At 43.0% G+C, this 24,870-nt stretch overlaps 1 protein-coding gene across 2 annotated transcripts in view; it reads right to left on the reverse strand.

The window, feature by feature from the left end:
* Positions 1-24,870, reverse strand: part of LOC126203151 (uncharacterized) — a 71,641-nt gene that overhangs the window by 41,241 nt on the left and 5,530 nt on the right. Inside the window, exon 2 of one of the 2 annotated variants that reach the window (XM_049937393.1) lies at positions 814-1,050. In XM_049937393.1, coding sequence (XP_049793350.1) covers positions 814-1,050 — 237 coding nt within the window. The remainder of the gene's footprint in view (positions 1-813; positions 1,051-24,870) is intronic. The other variant, XM_049937394.1, reaches the window with a different exon arrangement.

The following is a 24,870-nucleotide window of genomic DNA, read 5'->3' on the forward strand; positions in this document are numbered from 1 at the left end:
AGTAAGCGCAACATCATTCCCTCCGAATCCTGGAATGACATTAACTTGCTTTCCATATTCGGCTACTTCTCCCACTCGTATCCTGTACCAGCTAATCAATTTTCAACACCTTCTCAAACACCTAGAACACATTCTCCTCTCCTACATTTCCCATTAACTTGAGTCTCCTTTGTCCTTCAGGACCCTGGACTACCAGCTGGCGTCCTCTCCATCTCCTAACACCAGCATCACAACTACCATTCCCTCCCTGATGAACATCCATCTGATTGGGTACAATATCCTTCCAGAATTTATTACATCCCAATCCCTATCCACACTTACCAGAAGAACTCATCGATGTACTATCATGCTCAGAAGTATCCGAACGAACTGAATTGCGTTCCATCTCATTTGTGTGCAACCCATATCATGTAACTGTTCTGTCGGTCCTCTGTTCTCTTTTCGTTCAGTCGTTTGAGTATACTACAAGAGACCACAAGAGATAACTATGTCTGGCTGTCAGTCAAAAATTGAATTAGTATCACGATAATGAAAATATCAGAAAACACGTTATTACAGACCACTCAGTCTTCAATGCTTGTAAATAAATTTAATACAGTAAATGATATCTCCTAAAGCAAGTTACCACTTGAAATTACACGACGGAACGAACCTTTTTGTACTGGACTAGGGACCGGAACACCGATCCGGCAACATAAATATGGTTTCAATCACATGTAACGAAATGTGAGCATGTTTAAGCTAGAAACGATGTGGCACACTTCTCGTGTGTTGAACAGTGTAACAAGTCTGTTGAAAACAGCAGAGACTTACGTGACAGCTCCTCGCCGGACGGTCAGCATGTTGTCCTCGGCCAGCTGCTTGAAGTCGGCCTCGTCACCCTCGAGCACGCAGTAGTAGGTGTCGCTGACTCCGCGCCCGTCCTCACCGCGCTCGACCACGGTGAACCTCAAGGAAGAGCCGACGATCGCTGCCTCTGGATGTGACTGGTAGCCACAGTACGCGGTAGGGTGTCCCGGGAACTCCAGCATCAGGATCTCGCCAGTGCTGCTGGTACGGCAAGAGGAAGGCACATTTCATTACCAAACACTGGCAGTCTTCCTCAGAGTAGCGTCGACTGCTCCAAGATTCCAGGGTTGATACTAACAGTAATAATTCGTACAGGTAAGTTATCATTAACAGTAGAATATTCGGCCGGCAGGTGTGGCCGAGCGGTTCTAGGCTCTACAGTCTGGAACCGCGCGGACCCTCCGATCGTAGGTTCGGTCCTGCCTCGGGCATGGATGTGTGTGATGTCCGTACGTTAGTTAGGTTTAAGTAGTTCTAAGTTCTAGGGGACTGATGACCACAGATGTTAAGTCCAATAGTGCTCAGAGCCATTTGAACCTTTTTTTTTTTTTTTTGTAGAATATTAGAAAACATGGAAATCGAAGCGCGTGGGATACGTCGTCACAGAAGCATGTTTATATTTAAAGGTACTGATAAGAAACGAGGAGGTCCTCCACGGAAGAGGCAAAGAGAGAAATTTTTGAGATAGTGTTACTAAATCGTACAAGCAAACCAGAAATAAAATACGTTATACATAAAAATGTTTAATTATTTCATTTTCGATAGCATGTACGATCAACAAAACCCTGCTGATGGGCAAATATATGGAAACGCCACAAACATATTACCATGCTTAATACCGTGTGGGGAACACGATGGCATTCAAAATAGCTTCCAATCATCTCGGAATGGATGAATACTGGTCCAGTATGGTTTTTAATGGAATGTTGTACCGTTCTTCCTGCTAAATAGCAGGAGGTTAAGGTAACGACGATGGAGGTGGAAAGTGATCACGCACACTTTTCTCCAAAGTAGGCAAAAAGGGCCAATACCTTCGAGATATGGTGACTACGTTGGCCAGGGGAGATGGGAAAATTTATCCTCGCGCTCCCAGAACCAGACATGGACGACGCAAGCTATGTGAACATGGGCGCTGTCGCCTTGGAACACACGGCATCATCACTGGGGAACAAACATTCTGTACAGAACTGGACCTGATCAGCCGATGTTGTTGTTGTTGTGGTCTTCAGTCCTGAGACTGGTTTGATGCAGCTCTCCATGCTACTCTATCCTGTGCAAGCTTCTTCATCTCCCAGTACCTACTGCAACCTACATCCTTCTGAATCTGATTAGTGTACTCATCTCTTGGTCTCCCTCTACGATTTCTACCCTCCACGCTGCCCTCCAATACTAAATTTGTGATCCCTTGATGCCTCAGAACATGTCCTACCAACCGATCCCTTCTTCTAGTCAAGTAGTGCCACAAACTTCTCTTCTCCCCAATCCTATTCAATACCTCCTCATTAGTTATGTGATCTACCCATCTAATCTTCAGCATTCTTCTGTAGCACCACATTTCGAAAGCTTCTATTCTCTTCTTGTCCAAACTATTTACCGTCCATGTTTCACTTCCATACATGGCTACACTCCATACAAATACTTTCAGAAACGACTTCCTGACACTTAAATCTATACTCGATGTTAACAAATTTCTCTTCTTCAGAAACGATTTCCTTGCCATTGCCAGTCTACATTTTATATCCTCTCTACTTTGACCATCATCAGTTATTTTACTCCCTAAATAGCAAAACTCCTTTACTACTTTAAGTGTCTCATTTCCTAATCTAATTCCCTCAGCATCACCCGACTTAATTCGACTACATTCCATTATCCTCGTTTTGCTTTTGTTGATGTTCATCTTATATCCTCCTTTCAAGACACTGTCCATTCCATTCAACTGCTCGTCCAAGTCTTTTGCTGTCTCTGACAGAATTACAATGTCATCGGCGAACCTCAAAGTTTTTACTTCTTCTCCATGAATTTTAATGCCTACTCCGAATTTTTCTTTTGTTTACTTTACTGCTTGCTCAATATACAGATTGAATAACATCGGGGAGAGGCTACAACCCTGTCTCACTCCTTTCCCAACCACTGCTTCCATTTCATGCCCCTCGACTCTTACAAATGCCATCTGGTTTCTGTACAAATTGTAAATAGCCTTTCGCTCCCTGTATTTTACCCCTGCCACCTTCAGAATTTGAAAGAGAGTATTCCAGTTAACATTGTCAAAAGCTTTCTCTAAGTCTACAAATGCTAGAAACGTAGGTTGGCCTTTTCATAATCTTTCTTCTTAGATAAGTCGTAAGGTTAGTATTGCCTCACGTGTTCCAACATTTCTACGGAATCCAAACTGATCTTCCCCGAGGTCCGCTTCTACCAGTTTTTCCGTTCGTCTGTAAAGAATTTGCGTTAGTATTTTGCAGCTGTGACTTATTAAACTGATAGTTCGGTAATTTTCACATCTGTCACCACCTGCTTTCTTTGGGATTGGAATTATTATATTCTTCTTGAAGTCTGAGGGTATTTCACCTGTCTCATACATCTTGCTCACCAGATGGTAGAGTTTTGTCAGGACTGGTTCTCCCAAGGCCGTCAGTAGTTCTAAAGGAATGTTGTCTACTCCCGGGACCTTGTTTCGACTCAGTTCTTTCAGTGCTCTGTCAAACTCTTCACGCAGTATTGTATCTCCCATTTCGTCTTCATCTGCATTCTCTTCCATTTCCAGAATATTGTCCTCAAGTACTTCGCCCTTGTATAAACCCTCTATATACTCCTTCCACCTTTCTGCCTTCCCTTCTTTGCTTAGAACTTGGTTGCCATCTGAGCTCTTGATATTCATACAAGTGGTTCTCTTCTCTCCAAAGGTCTCTTTAATTTTCCTGTAGGTAGTATCTATCTTACCCCTAGTGAGACAAGCCTCTACATCCTTACATTTGTCCTCTAGCCATCCCTGCTTAGCCATTTTACACTTCCTGTCGATTTCATTTTTGAGACGTTTCTATTCCTTTTTGCCTGCTTCATTTACTGCATTTTTATATTTTCTCCTTTCATCATTTAAATTCAATATTTCTTCTGTTACCCAAGGATTTCTATTAGCCCTCGTCTTTTTACCTACTTGATCCTCTGCTGCCTTCACTACTTCATCCCTCAGATCTACCCATTCTTCTTCTACTGTATTTCTTTCCCCCATTCCTGTCAATTGTTCCCTTATGCTCTCCCTGAAACTCTCTACAACCTTTGGTTCTTTCAGTTTATCCAGGTCCCATCTCCTTAAATTCCCACCTTTTTGCAGTTTCTTCAGTTTCAATCTGCAGATCATAACCAATAGATTGTGTTCAGAGTCCACATCTGCCCCTGGAAATGTCTTACAATTTAAAACCTGGTTCCTAAATCTCTGTCTTAGCATTATATAATCTGTCTGATACCTTCTACTATCTCCAGGATTCTTCCAGGTATACAACCTTCTTTTATGATTCTTGAACCAAGTGTTAGATATGATTAGGTTATGCTCTGTGCAAAATTCTACAAGGCGGCTTCCTCTTTCATTTCTTCCCCCCAATTCATATTCACCTACTATGTTTCCTTCTCTCCCTTTTCCTACTGACGAATTCCAGTCACCCATGACTATTAAATTTTCGTCTCCCTTCACTACCTGAATAATTTCTTTTATCTCGTCATACATTTCATCAATTTCTTCATCATCTGCGGAGCTAGTTGGCATATAAACTTGTACTACTGTAGTAGGCATGGGCTTTGTGTCTATCTTGGCCACAATAATGCGTTCACTATGCTGTTTGTAGTAGCTAACCCGCACTCCTATTTTTTTATTCATTATTAAACCTATTCCTGCATTACCCCTATTTGATTTTGTATTTATAACCCTGCAATCACCTGACCACAAGTCTTGTTCCTCCTGCCACCGAACTTCACTAATTCCCATTATATCTAACTTTAACCTACCCATTTCCCTTTTTAAATTTTCTAACCTACCTGCCCGATTAAGGGATCTGACATTCCACGCTCCGATCCGTAGAACGCCAGTTTTCTTTCTCCTGATAACGACGTCCTCTTGAGTAGTCCCCGCCCGGAGATCCGAATGGGGGACTATTTTACCTCCGGAATATTTTACCCAAGAGGACGCCATCATCATTTAATCATACAGTAAAGCTGCATGTCCTCGGGAAAAATTACGGCTGTAGTTTCCCCTTGCTTTCAGCCGTTCGCAGTACCAGCACAGCAAGGCCGTTTTGGTTAATGTTACAAGGCCAGATAAGTCAATCATCCAGACTGTTGCCACTGCAACTACTGAAAAGGCTGCTGCCCCTCTTCAGGAACCACATGTTTGTCTGGCCTCTCAAGAGATACGCCTCCGTTGTGGTTGCACCTACGGTACGGCCATCTGTATCGCTGAGGCACGCAAGCCTCCCCACAAATGGCAAGGTCCATGGTTCATGGTTCATCAGCCGATATGATCACATAATCTTTGACAGTAATGGGATGTTGCAGATTAACCAGGCGGCCCAGGGAATACAACGATATAACTGCCCAAATCATCATTTTCTCATCGTACATGAACTTGGCCAGAAGTTGGAAACAGTGTGAAGGAAGATACACCCGAGCAAATGGAATTATTCCATTTCTTCAGAGTCTGGTTTTATGGCCTTAGCACCACGATTTCCCGTTACGACCATTTGCATCACTGGCCAGTGGTTTTGGAATTCCACTCGCCCTACTCTTACCTGTTTATGGAGCTTAATTCGCGTCATTCGGTGCTGACAAGGTTCGCGAGTGCGACATTCAGTTCTGCAATGGGTTTTGCTCTTGACCTCTTATTTTTCGTCATAGTCCACTTCAATGACTGTCTGTCACAATCATTCAACGTACACTTTATTTCGAGTTGTGATTTGGTACATGAGGTTTTCCGCTTTCCCTGTACTTGGTTGCCTCTTGAAACGCTTAATACTTCGGCCTCCCTGGTAACGGAAACACCCACCATACGACCACAAACTCTTTTCCCGCGTTCGAGTTCACTTGGCGTCGACATACCGCTCTACTAGCTACACATAACACTGTTCTGACAACGACACACACTTGCAACATGATGCCGATCCTGGCCAAATGCAACAGCGCAACCTGCAGGCTTGCCAAGCATCTGCGTTTATCTTCAACTCTGCATATCTCGCGGCACTTCCACACTTTTGTTCAGCACATGTGACCGGCAGTCACCGTTTAATCATTGCTGTCGATGCTGATAAGCAATGATGTGCCCTGTTTTACTGACATTGCTGTTAAATGTTGAACACAGAGTATGCTGAGAACAATTCTATATCCCCTGCCACTTCGTGCGTCGTTGCCCAGAAATTACTACTGCATTCTCCGTATACTTGATGTACCGATACGAATACGTGCTTTGTGTTATTGAGTAGAAGGAGCTTCACTTTTGATTCAAGCATTGTAGTCCTACATTTCGTGTTTCGACTACAACTAATGAAACTTCCCGAAGTTCCCGAGGAGCTTTAAAAGCTTTGAACAAAGTGAAAGTCTGACCTTCAGAGGCGAGACCCATCGCCCCGGCAAGAGGTAAGAGACACTGACTTAACTGTCGCCTATTTGTTTACTGCGTAACCTCAACTGCTGTTAGAAATGAGTATAAATTTTTATTTGTATGTTTATGTAGTGTAGAAGTATTCGCAAATTGATGAGGGCGGTGGAGTGTGAAATGATTTCGGAACATGTAATTAGTAACAGTGTAACGTCTCAAAGAGCACATTGCTTTAATTTTCATTCAGTTTCAAATATTAGATCCCTCACTTGCATAGGCAGACCACTTGACTAGGATTTTCATGATGATCATGTACTGCCATCGTGCATTCTGAAATTCATTGCTTAGTTTCACCATGAAAACGGCGTCTTTAATCTTTTGAGCATGTCGATTACTCAGTCAATTTCCGCTGTGTGTCACGAAGACAGTTTGGAAGTTGCTGCCAACTCCGTAGGGTCATGTTGAGTCCATCTGGCACCGTACCAAACTGTCTCCTCCTTCTGATGCTTAAGGAAATGATTCAGTGTGTTGCAGCATCTGTAGCTGCTAAATCCATTGAGTGTTTGTTAGCTATTCGGGAATTTTCATCATTAAGATACCATTGAGTGTGTTTCAGTAGCAAAATATGGTTATTATACCGTACGTGCAAGCTGTCCTAGGAGGAATTGTCAATAATCATGGATATTACGAAATTTTGTCGTAGTTGCGAATATTTTTAACATCAGCTGTGTTGGACATGGTAATCATACCTATTGGTGACACATGAAATTCTGTGCTGGTCCGGGACTCTACCACGAGTTTCCGGCTTATCGCAAGCAATCGCTTTAACGATTCAGCTATCTGTGCACACTTCCAGGACAGATCGAAACCATCAAATGCCACAACGTCACGCCTCTATTGCTCGAAGCATTACCCGGATTCCCACAACAGGATTGATGGGACAAACTCGTTCAACGTTAGTATTATCGCTGATTTGCCCTTCTAGGCTGTAATTCTTATTACTAAATGTCTATTCCATCAGACATGCACGCATTTGAAAGAATAGACGTTGTAATAATAGGTTTAAAAATATTCACAGATATGATGGGAACAATCAACCGAACAAGAAGTGTAGTAGTCAAGAGCTTTAAAGTACACACCTTATGAACTATGAGCTCTTCTTCATCTTCGACAGTGTGGAACAAATTTCTTCTATTGCAAGCGCTTTGCTTTCCATATTCTGAGAGGTCGTAGTACGGAGCCAAATAAGAAAGAAATATCCGCTAACTTGGGCTCTAATTTGCAACCTTAAGAACTTCGCTACTGTGAACGCAATCTTCTGATGCACAAGTGCTCATAAGTCCTTGAAGTGTGCATTTTAGATCCTATATTTACTTTGCAGTTTTTTCTTGTATTAGTCCTTATTACAAAGTCCTCCCAAAACAAGGAAAACAAAAGAACTTGAAATAGAAGATATTTTCTTACAGTATTGAAGATGAAGAAGTGTTCATAGCTCTTAGGGTATGTATTTTAGAGCCCATGTTTACTACACTTCATTGCTTTGAATGATCGTTGCACTGTAGTCAGTATCGTTGTTGTTTGGCTCTGAGCACTATGGGACTTAACATCTGAGGTCATCAGTCCCCTAGAACTTAGAACTACTTAAACCTAACTAATCTAAGGACATCACACACATCCATGCCTGAGGCAGGATTCGAACCTGCGACGGTAGCGGTCGCGCGGTTCCAGACTGAAGCGCCTAGAACCGCTCGGCCACAATGGCCGGCCGTTGTTGTTTAATGTTGATCACAGCGAATACTAACAGCAATGCCACGTCGGATAAAACATCGTTTGTCGTTACGTAGCCACTACTTCCGTAGTCTCTGGAGTATCGATACGAATGCGTTCTTTGAGTTATTGAGGAAAAGACGGTTAAGTTATGATTCAAGCATTGCAGTGTTGAATTTTGTGTTTCGGCTACAAATAACAAAACATTGTAAAGTTTGCAGTCTTGAACGAAGGCAAAGTCACAGCTGCAGAGACGAGGTGCATCTCCTCATCAAGAGGTAAGAGCCACTAACTCAACTGTCACCTTTTTGTTTACGATATTACGTCAGCTGCGGTTAGAAGAGTATACAAGGTTTAATCTCACTGTGTATCTAGTGCAGACGCTCTGGCAAATTGATGCGTGCGGTGGAGTGTAACGTGAGTTCTAAACATGTAATTAGTAACAGTATAACAAGTAAAAGAGCGTAATGCTTTCATTTTGCAAGTACTTGCAAAGATTAGGAGCTTGACTTGCAGAGACAGACCATTTCCCCTTCGTTTTTGACGAAGTTAATGTGCTCTCTTTGTGTATTCTCAAATTCATTACTTAATTTTTCAGTGACAAACGCGTCACCTGTCTTTCTCGTTTTCGATTGTCACATACCTGCTGCCTGTGATCGTTGCAGATGCAGATTTGTGCTGCTGCCCTGCTTCGACTCATGTTGAGTCCAGCTGGCACCATACCAAAATTTTTCTGCTCCTGTTGCTTAGGCAAGCTGAGTCAATATCTTCTAGCAATGTCAGCAATTAAACCCATAGGATGTATTATTAGCCATTCGGAAGTTTTCAGCATTTAGGTACCAATGGGTACGTTTCAGTAGCAAAATTTGTCTGTTACGTCCTGCATACATTGAATTTGTATAAAAATTATTCCAGTGTTCTGTAATCATAGTTGTCGACGGTGTCCAATAATGAGGTGCCCTTCAGTCACTGTCAGTGCTGTTTAATGTTGATCACAGGACATGCTGACAACAATGTTACGTCGGATGAAGCGTGGCTTGTCGTGGCCTAACAATTACTTCTGTATTCTCTCTAGTACCTGATGTACTGATACGAACTGGTTGCTCGATTTGTTGAGTAGAAGCAGCATCATTTTTGATTCAAGCGTGGTAGTGTTGGATTCTGTGTTTCGACTGCAGCTAACGAAAGCTTCCAAATTTCCTGGGGAGATTTAAAGCTCTGAAAAAAAAGCGAAAGTCACAGCTGCAGGGACGAGATACACTGACCCAGGAAGAGGTGAGAGCGATTAATTTGTCACCTATTTATTTGCCATACAACAGCAGTAGCATTTAGAAGAGCGTATATGTTTTTATTTGACTGTATATGTAGTGCAGATGTATGGTAAATCGACGCGGGCGGTAATCTGTGATGTGATTTCGGAATATGTACGAGGGGCGTTCAATAATTAATGCAAACATTTTTTGGCAAATTTCGGTTGAAAAAATGCGGAATTTGTTGTGTGTCGTCGTGGGATATTCCCGCTTCAGCCTCTGTAGTTTCATGAAGTTCCAATATGTGGCGGCACTACACATATCCTTCAGAATGGCGCCTGTAGCGGAGGTGATTTCCAAGCAGAGAGCTGTTACTGAGTTTGTTTTGGCGGAAAATCAGAGCGTCGTAGAATGTCTACGGAGACATGGCAGTGAACAAAAGCACGATAAGTCTTTCGGCGAGACGTCTGTCATTGCAACAACGTCACGCAAACCTATCCCACCTTCGGCGTGCTGGTCGGCTGCACACAGCTGTGACTTCTACAGTGTTGGAATGTGCGGACACACTGATACGCGGTGATCGACGGAACGCAATCAAACACCTCGCTGCGCAACTGGACGTCTCTGTTGGTAGTGCTAACACTCTAGTCCACCATTATGGTACTCAAAGCTGCGTGACTGCTGGGGTCCTCGCCACCTAACAGAAGACCTTACAGATCAACCAGGGACCATCTGTGCAGAATTACTTGCACGTTGCGAGGCTGATGTTGACAAACTTTCGTCCAACATCGAAGCACGGGTTGATCAGTTCGGATCGGAAAGAAAACGACATTCCATGGAATGGTGCCACACCATCTCTCTTCTGAAGAAAAAGCTCAAAGCCGCACCATCAGCCTTTAAAGTCATGGAGAGGTTCTCTCAGGACTCTGAAGAGGTTATTCTGTTTGAAGTCCTCCCTCATGGTGCAACGATCAACTGTGAAGTTTTTGGGCTGCCGTTAGGAAACTGAAGGAACGACTTTAGGGTGTTCGTCGACACAAAAATCTGCGCACCAGAGAGGACCTCAGAACTCACAAAATTTTGTTGAACCGTTCTTCCTCCGTCATCCTACAGCCCAGATCTCGCACATTCCGACTTCCATAAGTTTGACCCAATGAAGGACGCTCTCTGCGGGGATCAGTACGTGGATGATGGAGAGGTTACTGATGCAGGACGAAATCGACCAATAGAGTGGTACCATGAGGGCATATGGACCCTCCCAGTACGGTGACGTAAGGCTGTAGCATGGAAAGGAGAGAATAATATGGTATATTGGAAATCTGTATAAAACTAAAGTTCTTTCAGAATAAATGTGTCGCATTACTTACTGAACACGCCTCGTAGTTAGTAACAGTATAACATGTGTAAGAGCTCAATGGTTTCATTTTCACGCAGTTTCAAAGGTTAGGTGCCTGACTTGTAAAGGCAGGCCACAGTTTTTGACGACGTTAATGTGCTTTCGTCATGAAGTCTCAGATTCATTGGTTTGTTCCACAATGACAACGATGTCAACCATTTTTCTCGCTTGTCGATTTCACAAGCATTGTGTTTTTGATCATCGTAGGATCGTGTTGCTATAATTTTCTGCTAAAGAGTGCGACACACTGGTGCAATCTGCCTTTAGTCATGTACAGTCGAACTTTCTCCTCATCTTGCTTAAGGAATTAGAATTAATATTTTGGAGCAACGTTAGCCCTTAAATTCCGTGGGTATTTAGTAGCGATTTGGGTGTGTTCTTCATTCTGATATCACTGGCCATTGACACATGGGGAGGCGCAGGCCCCAGTCGCTTTCTCCGTTCGATTCACCCGGATCGATTGTTTCCCTCTGGCGTTGCTTATCTTTGCCTCGTTGGTCGGTGGTGGTGTTCGTGGGCTGGCGGGCAGACCGGGTTTTGGCTTCGGAATGGCCGGTACGTGACGCTGCTCAGAGAGTGAAACTTGTGTTTGCGTGGAGTTAGCTGGATTTGACCGGTGTATGTGGCTCGGAGTGCGGAAGCGGGCCTGTTATTGCAAGTTCTTGAGGCGTGACTGGGCCATGGTCTTCTACACTGGACGCTGAGCAATGTGTTATTCATTTTGGTTAGTGGAGATGAACTATGTACCACGCAGCTGTCTATTGAAGAAGTAGACATTCAAGCTTTCTAGTTTTGCACCCGGGCCTACACGTGTTATCACTAGCTTCTACCTTTTCTTATGAGTGACAATATTGTATTGGAACTGCGACGTACTGGTGTAATAATATTATGCTTTGTCTTATCGTTGCCCTTTTAAAACTAGTCTGTTTGTGCTGGGGCAGTTTTACATATTTTCAAATTTGAGGTCTACAATTAATTCTTTTAACCATTTTTAATTTGCCTTTGTCTTGATGTGATCTATCTTTGCAGAATTTTATCTGACTATATTCTGGGGCTGTTAACATTGTTTCTTTTGGCTGTGGCTGTGTGTTTGTGCTTTTCTGTTGCAGTACTGCAGCGGGAACCTAGTCCATGTATAAATCGATGACCAGAGTACGACGCCTTGGCCGACCAGTACCAGAGGGGACGGGAGGTTCTTTTGGCTGCGGGGAAAATGGCAACCGATATGGCGGCCACTGAGCTCTTCGGGTTGCAGTGAGTGCGGATCTTGCATTAAGTTAAGTTCCCTCTGCAGTGGGACGCCAAGGCGTCTGTTCCGTTTGCTATATTGCTTATATATTTACCTTCAAAACTATAAAGGAAGGAGACTAGTGTTCTGAATTATACCTAACGTGCAGCGGGAGTTGATCTTTGTACATGTTCAAGAGAAATACTTGACGGGTAGCGGAAATTGGAAATTATATGAATTGTCTATTGCGCTTGCCCAGGTGACCTATTTAAAAGAAACTTATTTCACCTTTATTATTCAAGTGCCCTTGTGAAATGAAACTGATTTTACCTTTTATTATTGAAGTGCTTACAGTTAGTATAGAAGTTATAAGTAGTTCTTGTTTGCACCTAATTCAATTAGAAAGGTATTGTGTAATGTATTTTTCTGACTTGTGAATAAGAGACGCTTGTAGAAAATTTTTGGTAAATACTGTGCTTTTTGGATTAAACTGTTGATCAGTAATAAATTAGTTGTATCTTGCAAGTCCTCTGTACTTGTTATTATTTGACTTGTCACCGGTTTGCACGTAAACACCGTGTTGCAGCCATCTTTCAGTGTAAGATGTGGTCACTACATCGTACGTGCAGCTTTTCAGCTCACATGACGGTGAAGAGTGTAGATTTTGGGTTGTACTTACGTTGTAGATGACTATGAGAGAGAGAATGGACAGCGTGGAACCTGGTGGGAATACACTCTCAATGAAGGATCACTGTAAAAATCGTAATCGCGTCAGACACTGTGGAGAGAATGGGCTTTAGCCCAGCTCATCGGTGGATTGTTTTCTTGGCAATACATTTACCCACCCCCAATAACGATGCCCCAGATCGCCTTACTGAGCGACCGTTCAGTACTAAGCCATTCACGCTGTAATGTTTGGACAAAGATGAAGTTGTAAGAAGTAAACGTAGGGTATATTTGAAACCAGTCTAGTGTAGTACTGTCCTGTTTATTAAGGGGCTCCGTAACGCCCTATACTTGCAATGTTAAAATAACGCTTATAAATTACATCTTTCCTCACAAAGTATTTGAGGTAGGAAGTTGAACTTTTTACAGATTATTTATTGGAATATGGGCTACAACTTAACACAGGGATTTTACAAAATTTTAGTTCAGTTATTAAAGATGATTTTTTTCAATTGTAATGAAAATTCACAACATTTTTTTGCAATTTTTTATTTATATATTCAAAAATATACAGTTTTTTGGAAAAAGGCTGTGTTAAATTATGCAGAAGGTACTGTGTAACATTTACTGAAAGTTTGAAACAAATATGTTTGGAAGATCCTTAGAAAACATGTAATTAGTATGAGAAAATAAAAGTTTTGGGAATCGAGCGAAAAAGATTGGATTAACTTTTTAGTGCATTCCAGGTCCATAGGATGGATTATCTTCATCCTCTGCAAACTCCTCCTCCAGCTTCCTCTTGTTCCTCCTCCTGTTTACTCTTGCTTGTACGAGGCCTGTTCAGAAAGTAAGCTCCGATTGATTGCCAAATTGAAACCACAGTGAACATCAGAAATGTTTTACTTGTAACAATTAGCTACACCTTTCAGCTACTTCTCTACGTAGTCGCCGTTCTGACTTAGACTTTTGTCATAGCGTTGTACCAACTTTTCAATAGCCTCATCATAGAAGGCAGCCGCCAGTGCTTTCCGCCAATTCTCCACGCTGGCCTACACCTCGTTGTCTGTGTCAAAATGTTGTCTTCAAAGACAGCGGTTCATGTGACCAGAGATGAAACTCAGGGGGAGACAATTGCGGACTGTATTGTGGGTAATCTCACATTTCCATTTGAAAACGATGCAGGAGCATCTTCATTGCCCCTGCAGAATGCGGCTGAGAATTGTCTTGAAGAAGAAACAGCACGACAGTTATGTAATGTTAGCTGCATAGCTTCAGGCGAAATTTCTCACCGCGCCCTCGTACTTGGCGGCAGACACTATTTTCTAGACATCTTTACGCACTCACTGCGAGCTCAGAAATGAGAAGAGCGACGTGATGCTAACTGGGGTTATACTAGAGACACTACCCAACACATCTGTGCAAAGCTTTATCGGATTTTCATAGTCGTTTCCATTTCGCGACCGATCGGAGCTTACTTTCTGAACGCCCCTCGTATTTCTAGACTCTTTACAGCCATGTCTTCAGCCCGAAGGCGTTCCTTGTCTAAAGCAAGCATCGCTCGTACCATGTTAGAACCTATCTTCATTCCCATATTTCTAAATACCTTTGGCTTTCCAACATTTCTCCTTTTCTTAAAAGCCTTCAGAGGATTTCTAATAACTTTACTTTTACTCATTATTATACTTCAACAAAACAGAGACTCAAGAAACAGAATTAATTACGAATATTTTCGACATAACGACAGAGTAAATAAACATGAAACAATCGACAATCACACCAGCGATATATATTGAACCATCACAGGTTAGCCACAACACATACTTTATCTCACATCACTAAAATGTACCTGATGAACACGGACGTTAATAATAACACCATTTAACAGCAGTTTAACAGCGCCACAGTGGGTCACGCCCATGTAGAACACATTTTTAAAAAAATTTAAAAATAGTTGTTGTCTTCGGAATTGAATAAATTATATATATATATTAAAAGGTAATAGCCTGCAGATCCAGAAAACGCAAAAAAGTAAAAATTGAACTTTTCATGATTTTGAGCCTTTCCGGAGCCCCTTAATGTTCACTCCAACAGTTTAAGGTTTCAAATAATTGTCGTAAAAAGAAAAGTATTCTGACAGAATAAATGTACCACATTTCGAGCACATCTTTTCTGTCTACGAACAGCTTCTATTATTTTGATACACGCATTACGAATTGCCAAAAAAAGAAAAACTAAAATAATGAAATCTTGACTAATAACAAGTGGATAAGCTTATTGTAGTAAAATGTTGAGAATTCGAGTATCTGATTCGAAAAAGGATTTATTGGTCGTCTATGGAAGCCAGGAGCTCAACGGACCCAGTAAAAGAAAGGTGAGTTTTTCGATGTTAGGCAACTTCGCTACAACATTCTCACTATACTTTCACGATTTTATGGTCGAGTGGCGGTATGTGATCAGTTAGTGAAATCGAGTTCCTCTCAGTAACCTGGTCAAGCATTTATGTGTGCTATGCCGCAAAGGCTACATACTCAGTAGTGACGATACTCAGCAGTGTTCCACATGGTGTTGTCTCTTACTCGCCCAGTGAAAAGCTCTGAAACGCTCAGTTGATCCTATGCTTGTGTAATGCTGAACTACTTCGTTGGTCTTCGCATGGCATTTGAAACTGAGGCCTCGATGTAATGGAGACTGTGTATAGAACATTGATGATGCATCCATCTAGATTTCAGAGTTTTCTTTGTAACACTGACAGGTATATTTATTACAAAAGCTAGGGTTACGGACATGGTGTCACTGTCCCAGGTTTCTCTTGCGACCCACTTGTGACGCACTGCTATAAGATTTACTCATGGAGACGGTCTGAGCGATGTCTCACGTGCTGCCTGCTTTCGTTGCAGTAATGTTCCATCGCATTGAGAAGTTATTCTACTGGCGTGTAGGAGGACAGAAAGAGGAAGCTCTGTGAGTGGAGAACGACTTCCCTGTTGGAGGTACTTGACAGTGAGCCACGTCGTGTAACATTACTGGTGACAGGATATGCGAAGCAGTACGGGTTGAGAGCTACCTGGTTGTACTCAGGGAAGCCAGTAGATATTACACACAGTCACGATTTACCTTAAATGCATCTCTTGTTCACCTTAAACTCACTTTCTGGCAAGTCATTATAAGTAATGTTTCTGCGACGGGCATCTCCTTTCGAGTGACTATGTGGGATTCACATATGGGGTTTGAGGGTTCTTTGTCGATGAGACTGGTGACACGCCGGAGTGGCTGAATATTGGATAGTAGTTTTGTGTGTTCATGGCGGAACAATATTCAAAACACGAGTTTGGTGGTGAAGATTTTTTTGTGGGGGGAGGGGAGTTTAACATTAAAGTTTATGACGAGGTGATTAATATATAGTTCTTCATGTAAGTCTTTCCTACAAATTTTGGGGGCTCTTTCCCAATTCAACTGTACGAGTGACGACGCATTTTTGCCGCGTAACCTATGACGTTCACAACGAACTTTTCTGAGTGCCGTTTGGCGTGCGGCGACTTAGCTACGTGTAATTGTGTTGATTTTGCATCTGTGACGAGGATTGATTGGCTGGTTTAAGAGGCGGGAAGGGAACAAACTGCTTGTTCATCGGTTCTTTGTTCCTATTAAAACAATTCGACAAGAGAAAGAATAAACCAACCATAAACCAGACGCCCATAGTCAATGCAGGATTGAACAAGGGCTCTGTAGAGCTGCAGCAGCGTAGGTATTGCTCAGGCAGCGGAGGGCATTGAGGTGCTGCCAGCACTTCCGCTTAAGTTGACGAAGATGAGGAAGCCAAGTCAATCGGGCGTCGAAAACCAGTTCCAAGAATCGATGTGTCTGCACTACAGTGAATGGATCGTCATCAAGCTAAAGTTCTGGTTCCGGATGAATGGTACGACATCGATGGAAGTGCATGACGCACGACTTCGCAGCTGGAAAATAGAAACCGAGGACTAGAGCCCATAACTGCGCCTTGTGGATGGCGCCATGGAGGCGCCGTTCAGGAACACCAGTACTGGAGGAGCAGTAGGAAATGCAGAAGTCGTCTGCATACAGAGAAAGTGAGACGTACGGCCCCACAGCTGCTGTGAGACCATTAATGGCCACTAAAAATAGAGAGACAGCCAATACGGAGCCCTGCGGGACCCCATTCTCCTGAATATAGGAGGAATTATGGGAGGCACCAACTTGAACACGGAATGTACGGAGCGAAAGGAAGTTTTCCATAAAAATCGGGAGCGTGTCCCGCAGACCCCACTCACATAATGTGGCAAGGGTATAACGTCGCCAGGTTATGTCGTAAGCTTTTCTTAAATAAAAAAGGACGGCATCCAGGTGTTGGTGTCCGGAAAAGGCTGTTCCGATGGCAAACCCGAGGGACACCAGATTATCAGCGGTAGAGCAGCCCTGGCGGAAACAGCCCTGGCATGGAGCCATTAGGCCTCGTGACTCCAGGAGCCAACACAACTGCCGACTCACCATACGTTCTAACAGCTTACAAAGAACGTTGGTGAGGCTGATGAGCCGATCCACATCAAGTGGGTTTTACCAGGTTTAAGCACTGGAACGATGGTGCTCTCCCGCCATTGCGCCGGGAATACGCCATCGCACCAAGTGCGGTCGAAGATGACTAGGATACGCCGCTGTTAGTCAGACGAGAGATGTTTAATCATCTGACTGTGGGTCCGATCTGGCCCAGGAGCCATGTCGGGGCAATGTGGCGAAAGGAGTAACAGCTGACTGAAAACAGAAAAAACTCTAGAATTTGGAACGTTAGGCAATATCGAAGAACTAAATAAAAATAGAACCTCCGCCCCGGTTAAAACCTTTAAATGTCTACACAGGTTAATTTTCGGAAGGATTTCAGATGAAAAAAGAAATCGTAAAGGCTTGAGAGAATTTTCTGGTTTTACTCTTCAATTAATAGCTGGTGAAGTTGAAGCTGAGAAATCATTCATTGAAGCATCATTTTCAAAAGCGGAGTTAGGAGCAAATCGCAATATTTCTCAATATATAGAATACAGATAGTCAGAGGGAAAATGAAATAACTGCCGGGATTTATCTAACACTGACAAACGTGCGGTGAAAATTGACAACATGTAATTTGAAGAGGATGATGATGGTGCTCATGATGAAGAAGAGGTTGCAACCCAAATGGATGCGATGAAAGATCGAATTTACATAAAAAGAAGGCAGAAAACGTCCTCACCTTATTCACAAGATCAATGTAAATTTTCTCTGTCATTTCGTGTCGTTGCGGTTAAGTTATTTAGTGGGGGTGACGGATAACTGGTCAAAAAGTATATTATGGACTTTGAAAAATGGCGTTTTCAGAGGGTTGGAGTCAACTGCAAATCTCGTTTTCGAAAAAAAAATCACATTACTATTTAGCTAAGCTATTTAGTCACCGTGAGAAGGGTCTTATACCATTGTCTGCACAGAAGAAAGCTTTTCAGGAGGAGTTCGACATGAAAAGAAGTGCTGTAGAGATCCAACGACTGCAGTATCGACGAAAAAAGAAACAGGAGAGTCTCTTCACGTATATTTTCTCGTAATGAAGGAAACTGCCATCTGTCCTGATATTGAGAACGACTCGCTATTTCAGTATGTGACTGAAGGAACAGAAGCCGACTTCTCCCATACTCTGAAGATGTACAAGTTCTTTGAATTTGTGTATGGCTGCTTTATGGTAAGCGTTGGTTGGAGGAAAAGAAATAAAAACTAAATCTGAGGAAGCCTTAAATGAAAGTTTAAAAACTATGGGTGAGTTATTGTGGTCACAATTTGGAATAAGAATTACCAAATAATTTGAATCTCCACTGCTTGTATAGTCATTCAGGTAACGATTTTCTTTTTCCTTTTGTTGTGTCTCAAGTAGATTCGACTCAAAGTCGTTAGTTGGCAGTTACCTGAAGTTATTTCTTCAGGACACTTCTGTGTTGCCTGAGACTATATCTGGATTCATGATCTCAAATACAGTCCTAGTGACACTATGGCTCGATTTATTTGTATTATTTTACTGGCATCGAATAAGCTCTCCTGCAGCCAATACAGTTACATTTATGCTTAACACTATCCACTCACTGAAAATTGTACTTCGTTAACACTTTCACATAGTACCCTTTTTCAGGGAAATATTCCTGTTGCCTTCGTAATAACTGGACTGCTCCGCAGTCTTTGGAATATAACAAGCTGATCTTTGCCTGTATAATTTAAGAGCAACGCTTAAATTTGAGGCAAAAACTGTGAACTGTTAAACAGTCACATCACCCTAGCACATCGTTCCAACATTTCAACGAATACCTTTATCTTACTCGTCTCATCTATGACCATCTGTGAAATAACAAAGCGTTACATCTGTACTTAATTAGTTAAAAGATACTACCTGCTGGAACGTTTTCTGGACAAAAAATGTTCAAATGGCTCTGAGCACTATGGGACTTAACTTCTGAGGTCATCAGCCCCGTAGAACTTAGAACTACTTAAACCTAACTAACCTAAGGACATCACACACATCCATGCCTGAGGCAGGATTACATCACACACATCCATGCCCGAGGCAGGATTGGAACCTGCGACCGTAGCGGTCGCGCGGTTCCAGACTGTAGCGCCTAGAACCGCTCGGCCACTCCGGCCGGCTGTCTGGACAAAGTCTTGACGGTGAATTACTAGGATAAACTAGAGGCTTCGATCCAACCCAATCACTTTGACCAACGACGTCATCACAAGCCCCGAAATGTTTCAATGGCACTATCTTACAGTATATGAAGCAAGGTTTAAACGACGAAACCGGAGCTGGCACCCAGGCAAACTGTGTGAATCGATTATTTCCTTCTGAAAAAGATTTTAATTACGCTGAAATTAATGCTCAGCCAGTGGCATCTTTCGTATGTGCATCGTTCGGATTTTACACGCGAAAGTGGTCACCATTATGTAATTCAAGACTGGAGCGAGAGTGATGGTTCACCTTTGTTCCACTGGTATGTCGGAACTTGATCTAAGATAATTTTTAATCGTTTGAAAAAAGTATTTCCTCGTTTGGATTTTACGTGCAAAAAATGTTTTCCTGGAGGTTTTGTGAAGCACTCCGCTTCTATACTCACGAGTCGGTTCAAACTTTGCACGAAGGGACGTAAACGGATTTTTTTATACAGTAATCTTTTTCTGTTGTCGAGATACAATGGTTTAAAGTCGAACTAAATTTAAGGCCACAAAATTAGTTCTTAGATTAATTGAGTATGCGGAAACAGTTTAAAGTGAATAAAATAAATAAAAATGCATTATTACGATAAAATTGAAAAATCGCTCTCAAAAATATACCTTCATTCGCATTTTACGCGCAAAAAACACGTTTTTATGAGTTTTTTTTGTGTGTGCCACATTTGTGTTTCAGGCTTTTGCGAATCGTATCAAATTTTGTAAGAAGGTAGACAAATGCATGTAATTAACGGACGCCCAGTTTTGTGAAAGCTTTATCTGTTGCCACGATATAAGCAACATGGTTCAAAAGACAATAAAAAAACCTATACCGGATCAGTCGTCATCCGAGTCAGTAAAAATTTACATTTGCTTACCAGGCTACGGCGGTGTAATGCCAAAATTATGGTAGACTAATAGTTGGGGACCGGAATGAAAAATTCTCCTATCATAGCACAAAAGAAGGCGAATATGTCCTGGGCAGAGTTCGGGATGTAAAATAAGGGAACTAACTTTTCGATTTATCTGGCAGCTTTAGAGACACTTAAATGAAAACTTCTCGAGGAATTCACCCTTTTTTACTTGTAATATTAGTACCCACGTCATGTATTATAATGCACTGTTTCAAGTAAAGTAACATGATACCTGATGTTATATCGTATAACATGAAACATGCCATCCTGTCATCCAGCATATCATTTGTCATGTCATGCAATACGACACAACGTTTGCCAAAATCTTATAGCTAAGAAACGTCGCTGCGCGGGAGAACTAGGGTTAACCCGTAAAAAAGTGTGAATATGTCAAGATGTTTTGATTTAAATTTCTTTGAAACTGCCAGATAAGGCGAAAAATAGGTGTTTTTGGGCAGGATTCTAGGGGGAGTGGCTTCCGAGATATCGTATTTGGAAAGGTTCCACACCGACACTTGTTTGTACCGTTTAATCTGTGTAGTTGCTAGGTACAATGTTCTTATGTTTGCTTACAGTGTGACTGTGTGTTCCTTGAGTGCACTGCGCCTTGCTAATCAGTTAGTGTTTGACAGTCCGAGCAGTACGTCATGATAGGACGCTGGGACTTACAAATGCAGAAAAAACGGACATTCTCATGGTGTGTGGAGAGTGTCGGAAAAATGTATGGTGTATGCGGCAAGATATCCCAATAGACGCCAATCATGTCGGCTGTTATTTATCAATCTCTTCAACCAGTTACGTGAAAGAGGTAGTGCAACATCTAGACAATATAACAAAAGGAAACAGGGGACGACAGAAGAGGGGGAAATTAATGTTCTTGCTGCTATTGCTGTTGGTCCGCACGTTAGCTCCCGTGCAATAGCACAAGGAAGTGGTATCAGTCAAGCAAGTGCCTTACTCATTCTCCATCAACATAGGTCCCATCCCTATCAAGAGCTGCATGGAAACTATTATGAGAATCGTGTTAACTTCAGTATGTGGGCATTAAGAGAGGATACTCCAGATGTATCATGTATCTTGTTTAGGGATGAAGCAACATTTACCAATTTTCGTGGCCAGGTAAACCGCTGAAACATGGACATCTGCCTTTTCGCAATCCTCGTTGGCTTCGGCAGGTGGAACGTCAGCGTCCATGGAGTGTAAACGTGTGGTATCGGATAGTGAACCACCAGCTCATCGGCCCGTGTTTCATGGACAGAACACTGAAAGAGCACAAGTATCGCAGCATTTTCACAGACCATCTTCCACGGACGCTAGCAGGTGTTCCTCTGCGGACCAGGAGGAACGTCTTGTACCAGCATGATGCTGACGAGCCCATGTGCACAAAGTACTACAGGATGCCTTCACGAATTGTTTCCAAATCGTTGGACACAGAGGACCGGTATCTTGGCCAACCCAATCCCCGGGTTTGATGCCTGTACAGTTTTCTCTGTGGGGGAATCTGAAAGATACTGTCTACAAGGACATACCCACTACGCCAGATGATATGCAGCGACATATTACTGCAGCCTGCTGGGACTTCTCCGCTGAAATGCTACCACGTGTCCTGCAGACCAGACTGGAAGCGTGTATTGCTGCTGCCGGGGGTTATTTTGAACACAACCTATGACGGTCAGCTGTCTCATTACTGGTCGGAATACACCCAACTAGTGTACGCACTTGTGTTCTTGTTTAGTGTGTGCTACCCTAGCCATTGTACAAGTTTCGGTGTGGGAACTTTCAAATTGCGATATGTCGTAACCGACTCGCACTAGAATCCCGCAACAAATACCACTAACATTATAATCTATCCCACTTTAATTTGTTAATCTCAATAGGCGTTGTTTCATTTTAGGAAGTTTTTGTTTGCACAAAACACACTTTCGAAGTATTACTACAGTATGTTTGTTGCCTAACAGTACGAACCCCTGACAAAGAATCAGTTCTGTGAAAACTGCACATGAATAGCACTTCCCATTTCCGCAATATTTGCGTTAAAGTTTCATATGATTTACCCTATATATATAATGTTTGGACTTTCTCGTTACAAACTTCTAGGACTTGCATATGGGAGTGGGTACGTAATATTTTGAATAGAAACCGATGTCCGAATAACATTTCCGGTCGCGATGGTTTTAATAGGGTGTCTCTCCTGAGAGTCGTCAGGTGGTGTCATTTGATGATTTGGGGAGTAAAGGGACCAAACTACAAGGTCATCAACCCCTTTTTCCTCATGCAAACAGATCCCGCGTCAAAACCATTCTCAAAAGGAGCCTGGGAAAGTAAAAAGGTGTAAAGGTTAAAAATGCGCCTCAGGACGGCCAAAATTGGGCAGCCCAATAAGATGCAGAACACAGTCAAGTGGGAACAATAACAACACTGAGGTGAGTCCTTGTGACGTAGGAGGTGATCGCGAGTCAACCAAGTATGGCCGATGTGGAGCCAACAAAGGACAATGGAGTACCTGCGAGTGGCGCATATGGATGACCTCCATACATTCATTGTCTGCTTGATAACACGTAGCTTATTTGGTGTACTGATGGTACGCCATTCAGTATCCCATACCCCAAAAACTTTACCGGGGAAGACCAATCGGAGCCCAGTCTCTGCTGCACCGATATGTTTGGCCAGCCTGTCAGCAATTCATTACCTGGGATCCCGGCATGTTCTAGGGTCCAAATGAAGGACACTGAATGTCCACTGTTTTCGAGGGCATAAAGAGATTCCCGGATAGTCAGTACCAAAGGATAACGAGGGAAGCATTGGTCGAGAGCTTAAAGGCTCTTAAGGAGTCACTACAGGAATGGCCGGCCGAAGTGGCCGTGCGGTTAAAGGCGCTGCAGTCTGGAACCGCAAGACCGCTACGGTCGCAGGTTCGAATCCTGCCTCGGGCATGGATATTTGTGATGTCCTTAGGTTAGTTAGGTTTAACTAGTTCTAAGTTCTAGGGGACTAATGACCTCAGAAGTTGAGTCCCATAGTGCTCAGAGCCATTTGAACCACTACAGGAATGACTCACCCGTGCAGGAGCTGAGATGCTCAAGTGCGTGAGAGATGGCTACCAACTTTGCAGTGAAAACACTGCAGCCATCCAGCAAGGAGCGCTGTTTAGTATGTCCAGCGTGAACATGAGCGAAGCCAACGCGACCATCGACCATTGAGCCGTAAGCGTAGACTATTTCTGAGTACTGGAACTCGCCGAGAATAAAGAAAACTTGGCATTACAGGGCCTCGGGAGAAACTGAGTGTTTTGGGACTTGTGGTAGGCTTGGACCATGGAGGTGTACTTGAGTGGACACAGAGGAAAGGCGACAGAGGGAAAGACTCGAGTTCATTGAGAAGGGACCGGACACAGACTGCAATTGGAATCCCTAATCTGGGCCGACATTGTGGGAAATGGATCGCCATATTAGGGAAAAGGAGATGATAATTTGGATGTCGAGGCGAACTATGAATGTGAGTGGTATAATTTGCAAGCAGTTGTTGTCATCTTATCCACAATGCCAGCTTCCACGAGGAGGCTGTACAGTGGGTTCATTCAGAAAGCCCCCACTGCAAGCTAACACAGTAGGGTATAGGATCCAATAGCTGCAATGCTGAGAGCGATGCTGAGCCATACACCAGGCTCCCAGACTCAATACGGGACTGAATAAGGGCTTTGTACAGGTGAAGAAATGTAGGGCGACCAGCACCACAGTCGGTGTGGCTCAGATATTGAATAATATGAAGATGCAACCAGCACTTTTTCTTAAACTGACGTAGATGGGGAAGGCAAGTTAAGTCGGCGTCGAAGGCCACTCCCAAAAAGCGGTTAAGTCCCCACTACATTAAGTTGTTGGTCATCAAGGCAAAGTTCCCGATGTGGGTGGACAGTCTGACGACGACAGAAGTGCTTGACCCAAGTCTTGGCGGCTGAAGACTGAAAACCGTCAGATAGGCCCCATGACCGTGCCTTTCGTATGACTCCCTACAGTAGAAGTTCAGCCACCGAATAGAAGAGGAGCAGAAAGAAATACAAAAATGGTCAGCATATAAGACGGGGGATAATGAGGACTCCGTTGTTGCTGTGAGACCACTAATGGTAATCAAAAAGAGTGGGACGCTCAATACAGAGCCCTGCGGGACCTTATTCTCTTGAATATGGGGCGGACTGTATGAAGCACCGACTCGAACTCTGAAAGTGCGCAGCGATAAAAAGTTTCATATAAAAATATGGAATGGACCCTGGAGACCTTATTCGAGCAGAGTAGCGAGTACGTCGTGTCGCCAAGTGGTATCGTAGCTTTCCTCAGGTCAAAAAAGACGACAATAAGGTTTTGACGCCTGAAAAAGGCAGTTCGGAATGGTAGACTGTAGATATACCAAACTGTCAGTGGTGAGGCGGTCTTGGCGAAAGCCGCCCTGGGACGGAGCAAGAAGGCACCGAGACTCAAGCAGCCAATACAACTGCCAGCTCACAA

This window comes from Schistocerca nitens, chromosome 9, assembly GCF_023898315.1.
Source record: "Schistocerca nitens isolate TAMUIC-IGC-003100 chromosome 9, iqSchNite1.1, whole genome shotgun sequence".
NCBI lineage: Eukaryota > Metazoa > Arthropoda > Insecta > Orthoptera > Acrididae > Schistocerca > Schistocerca nitens.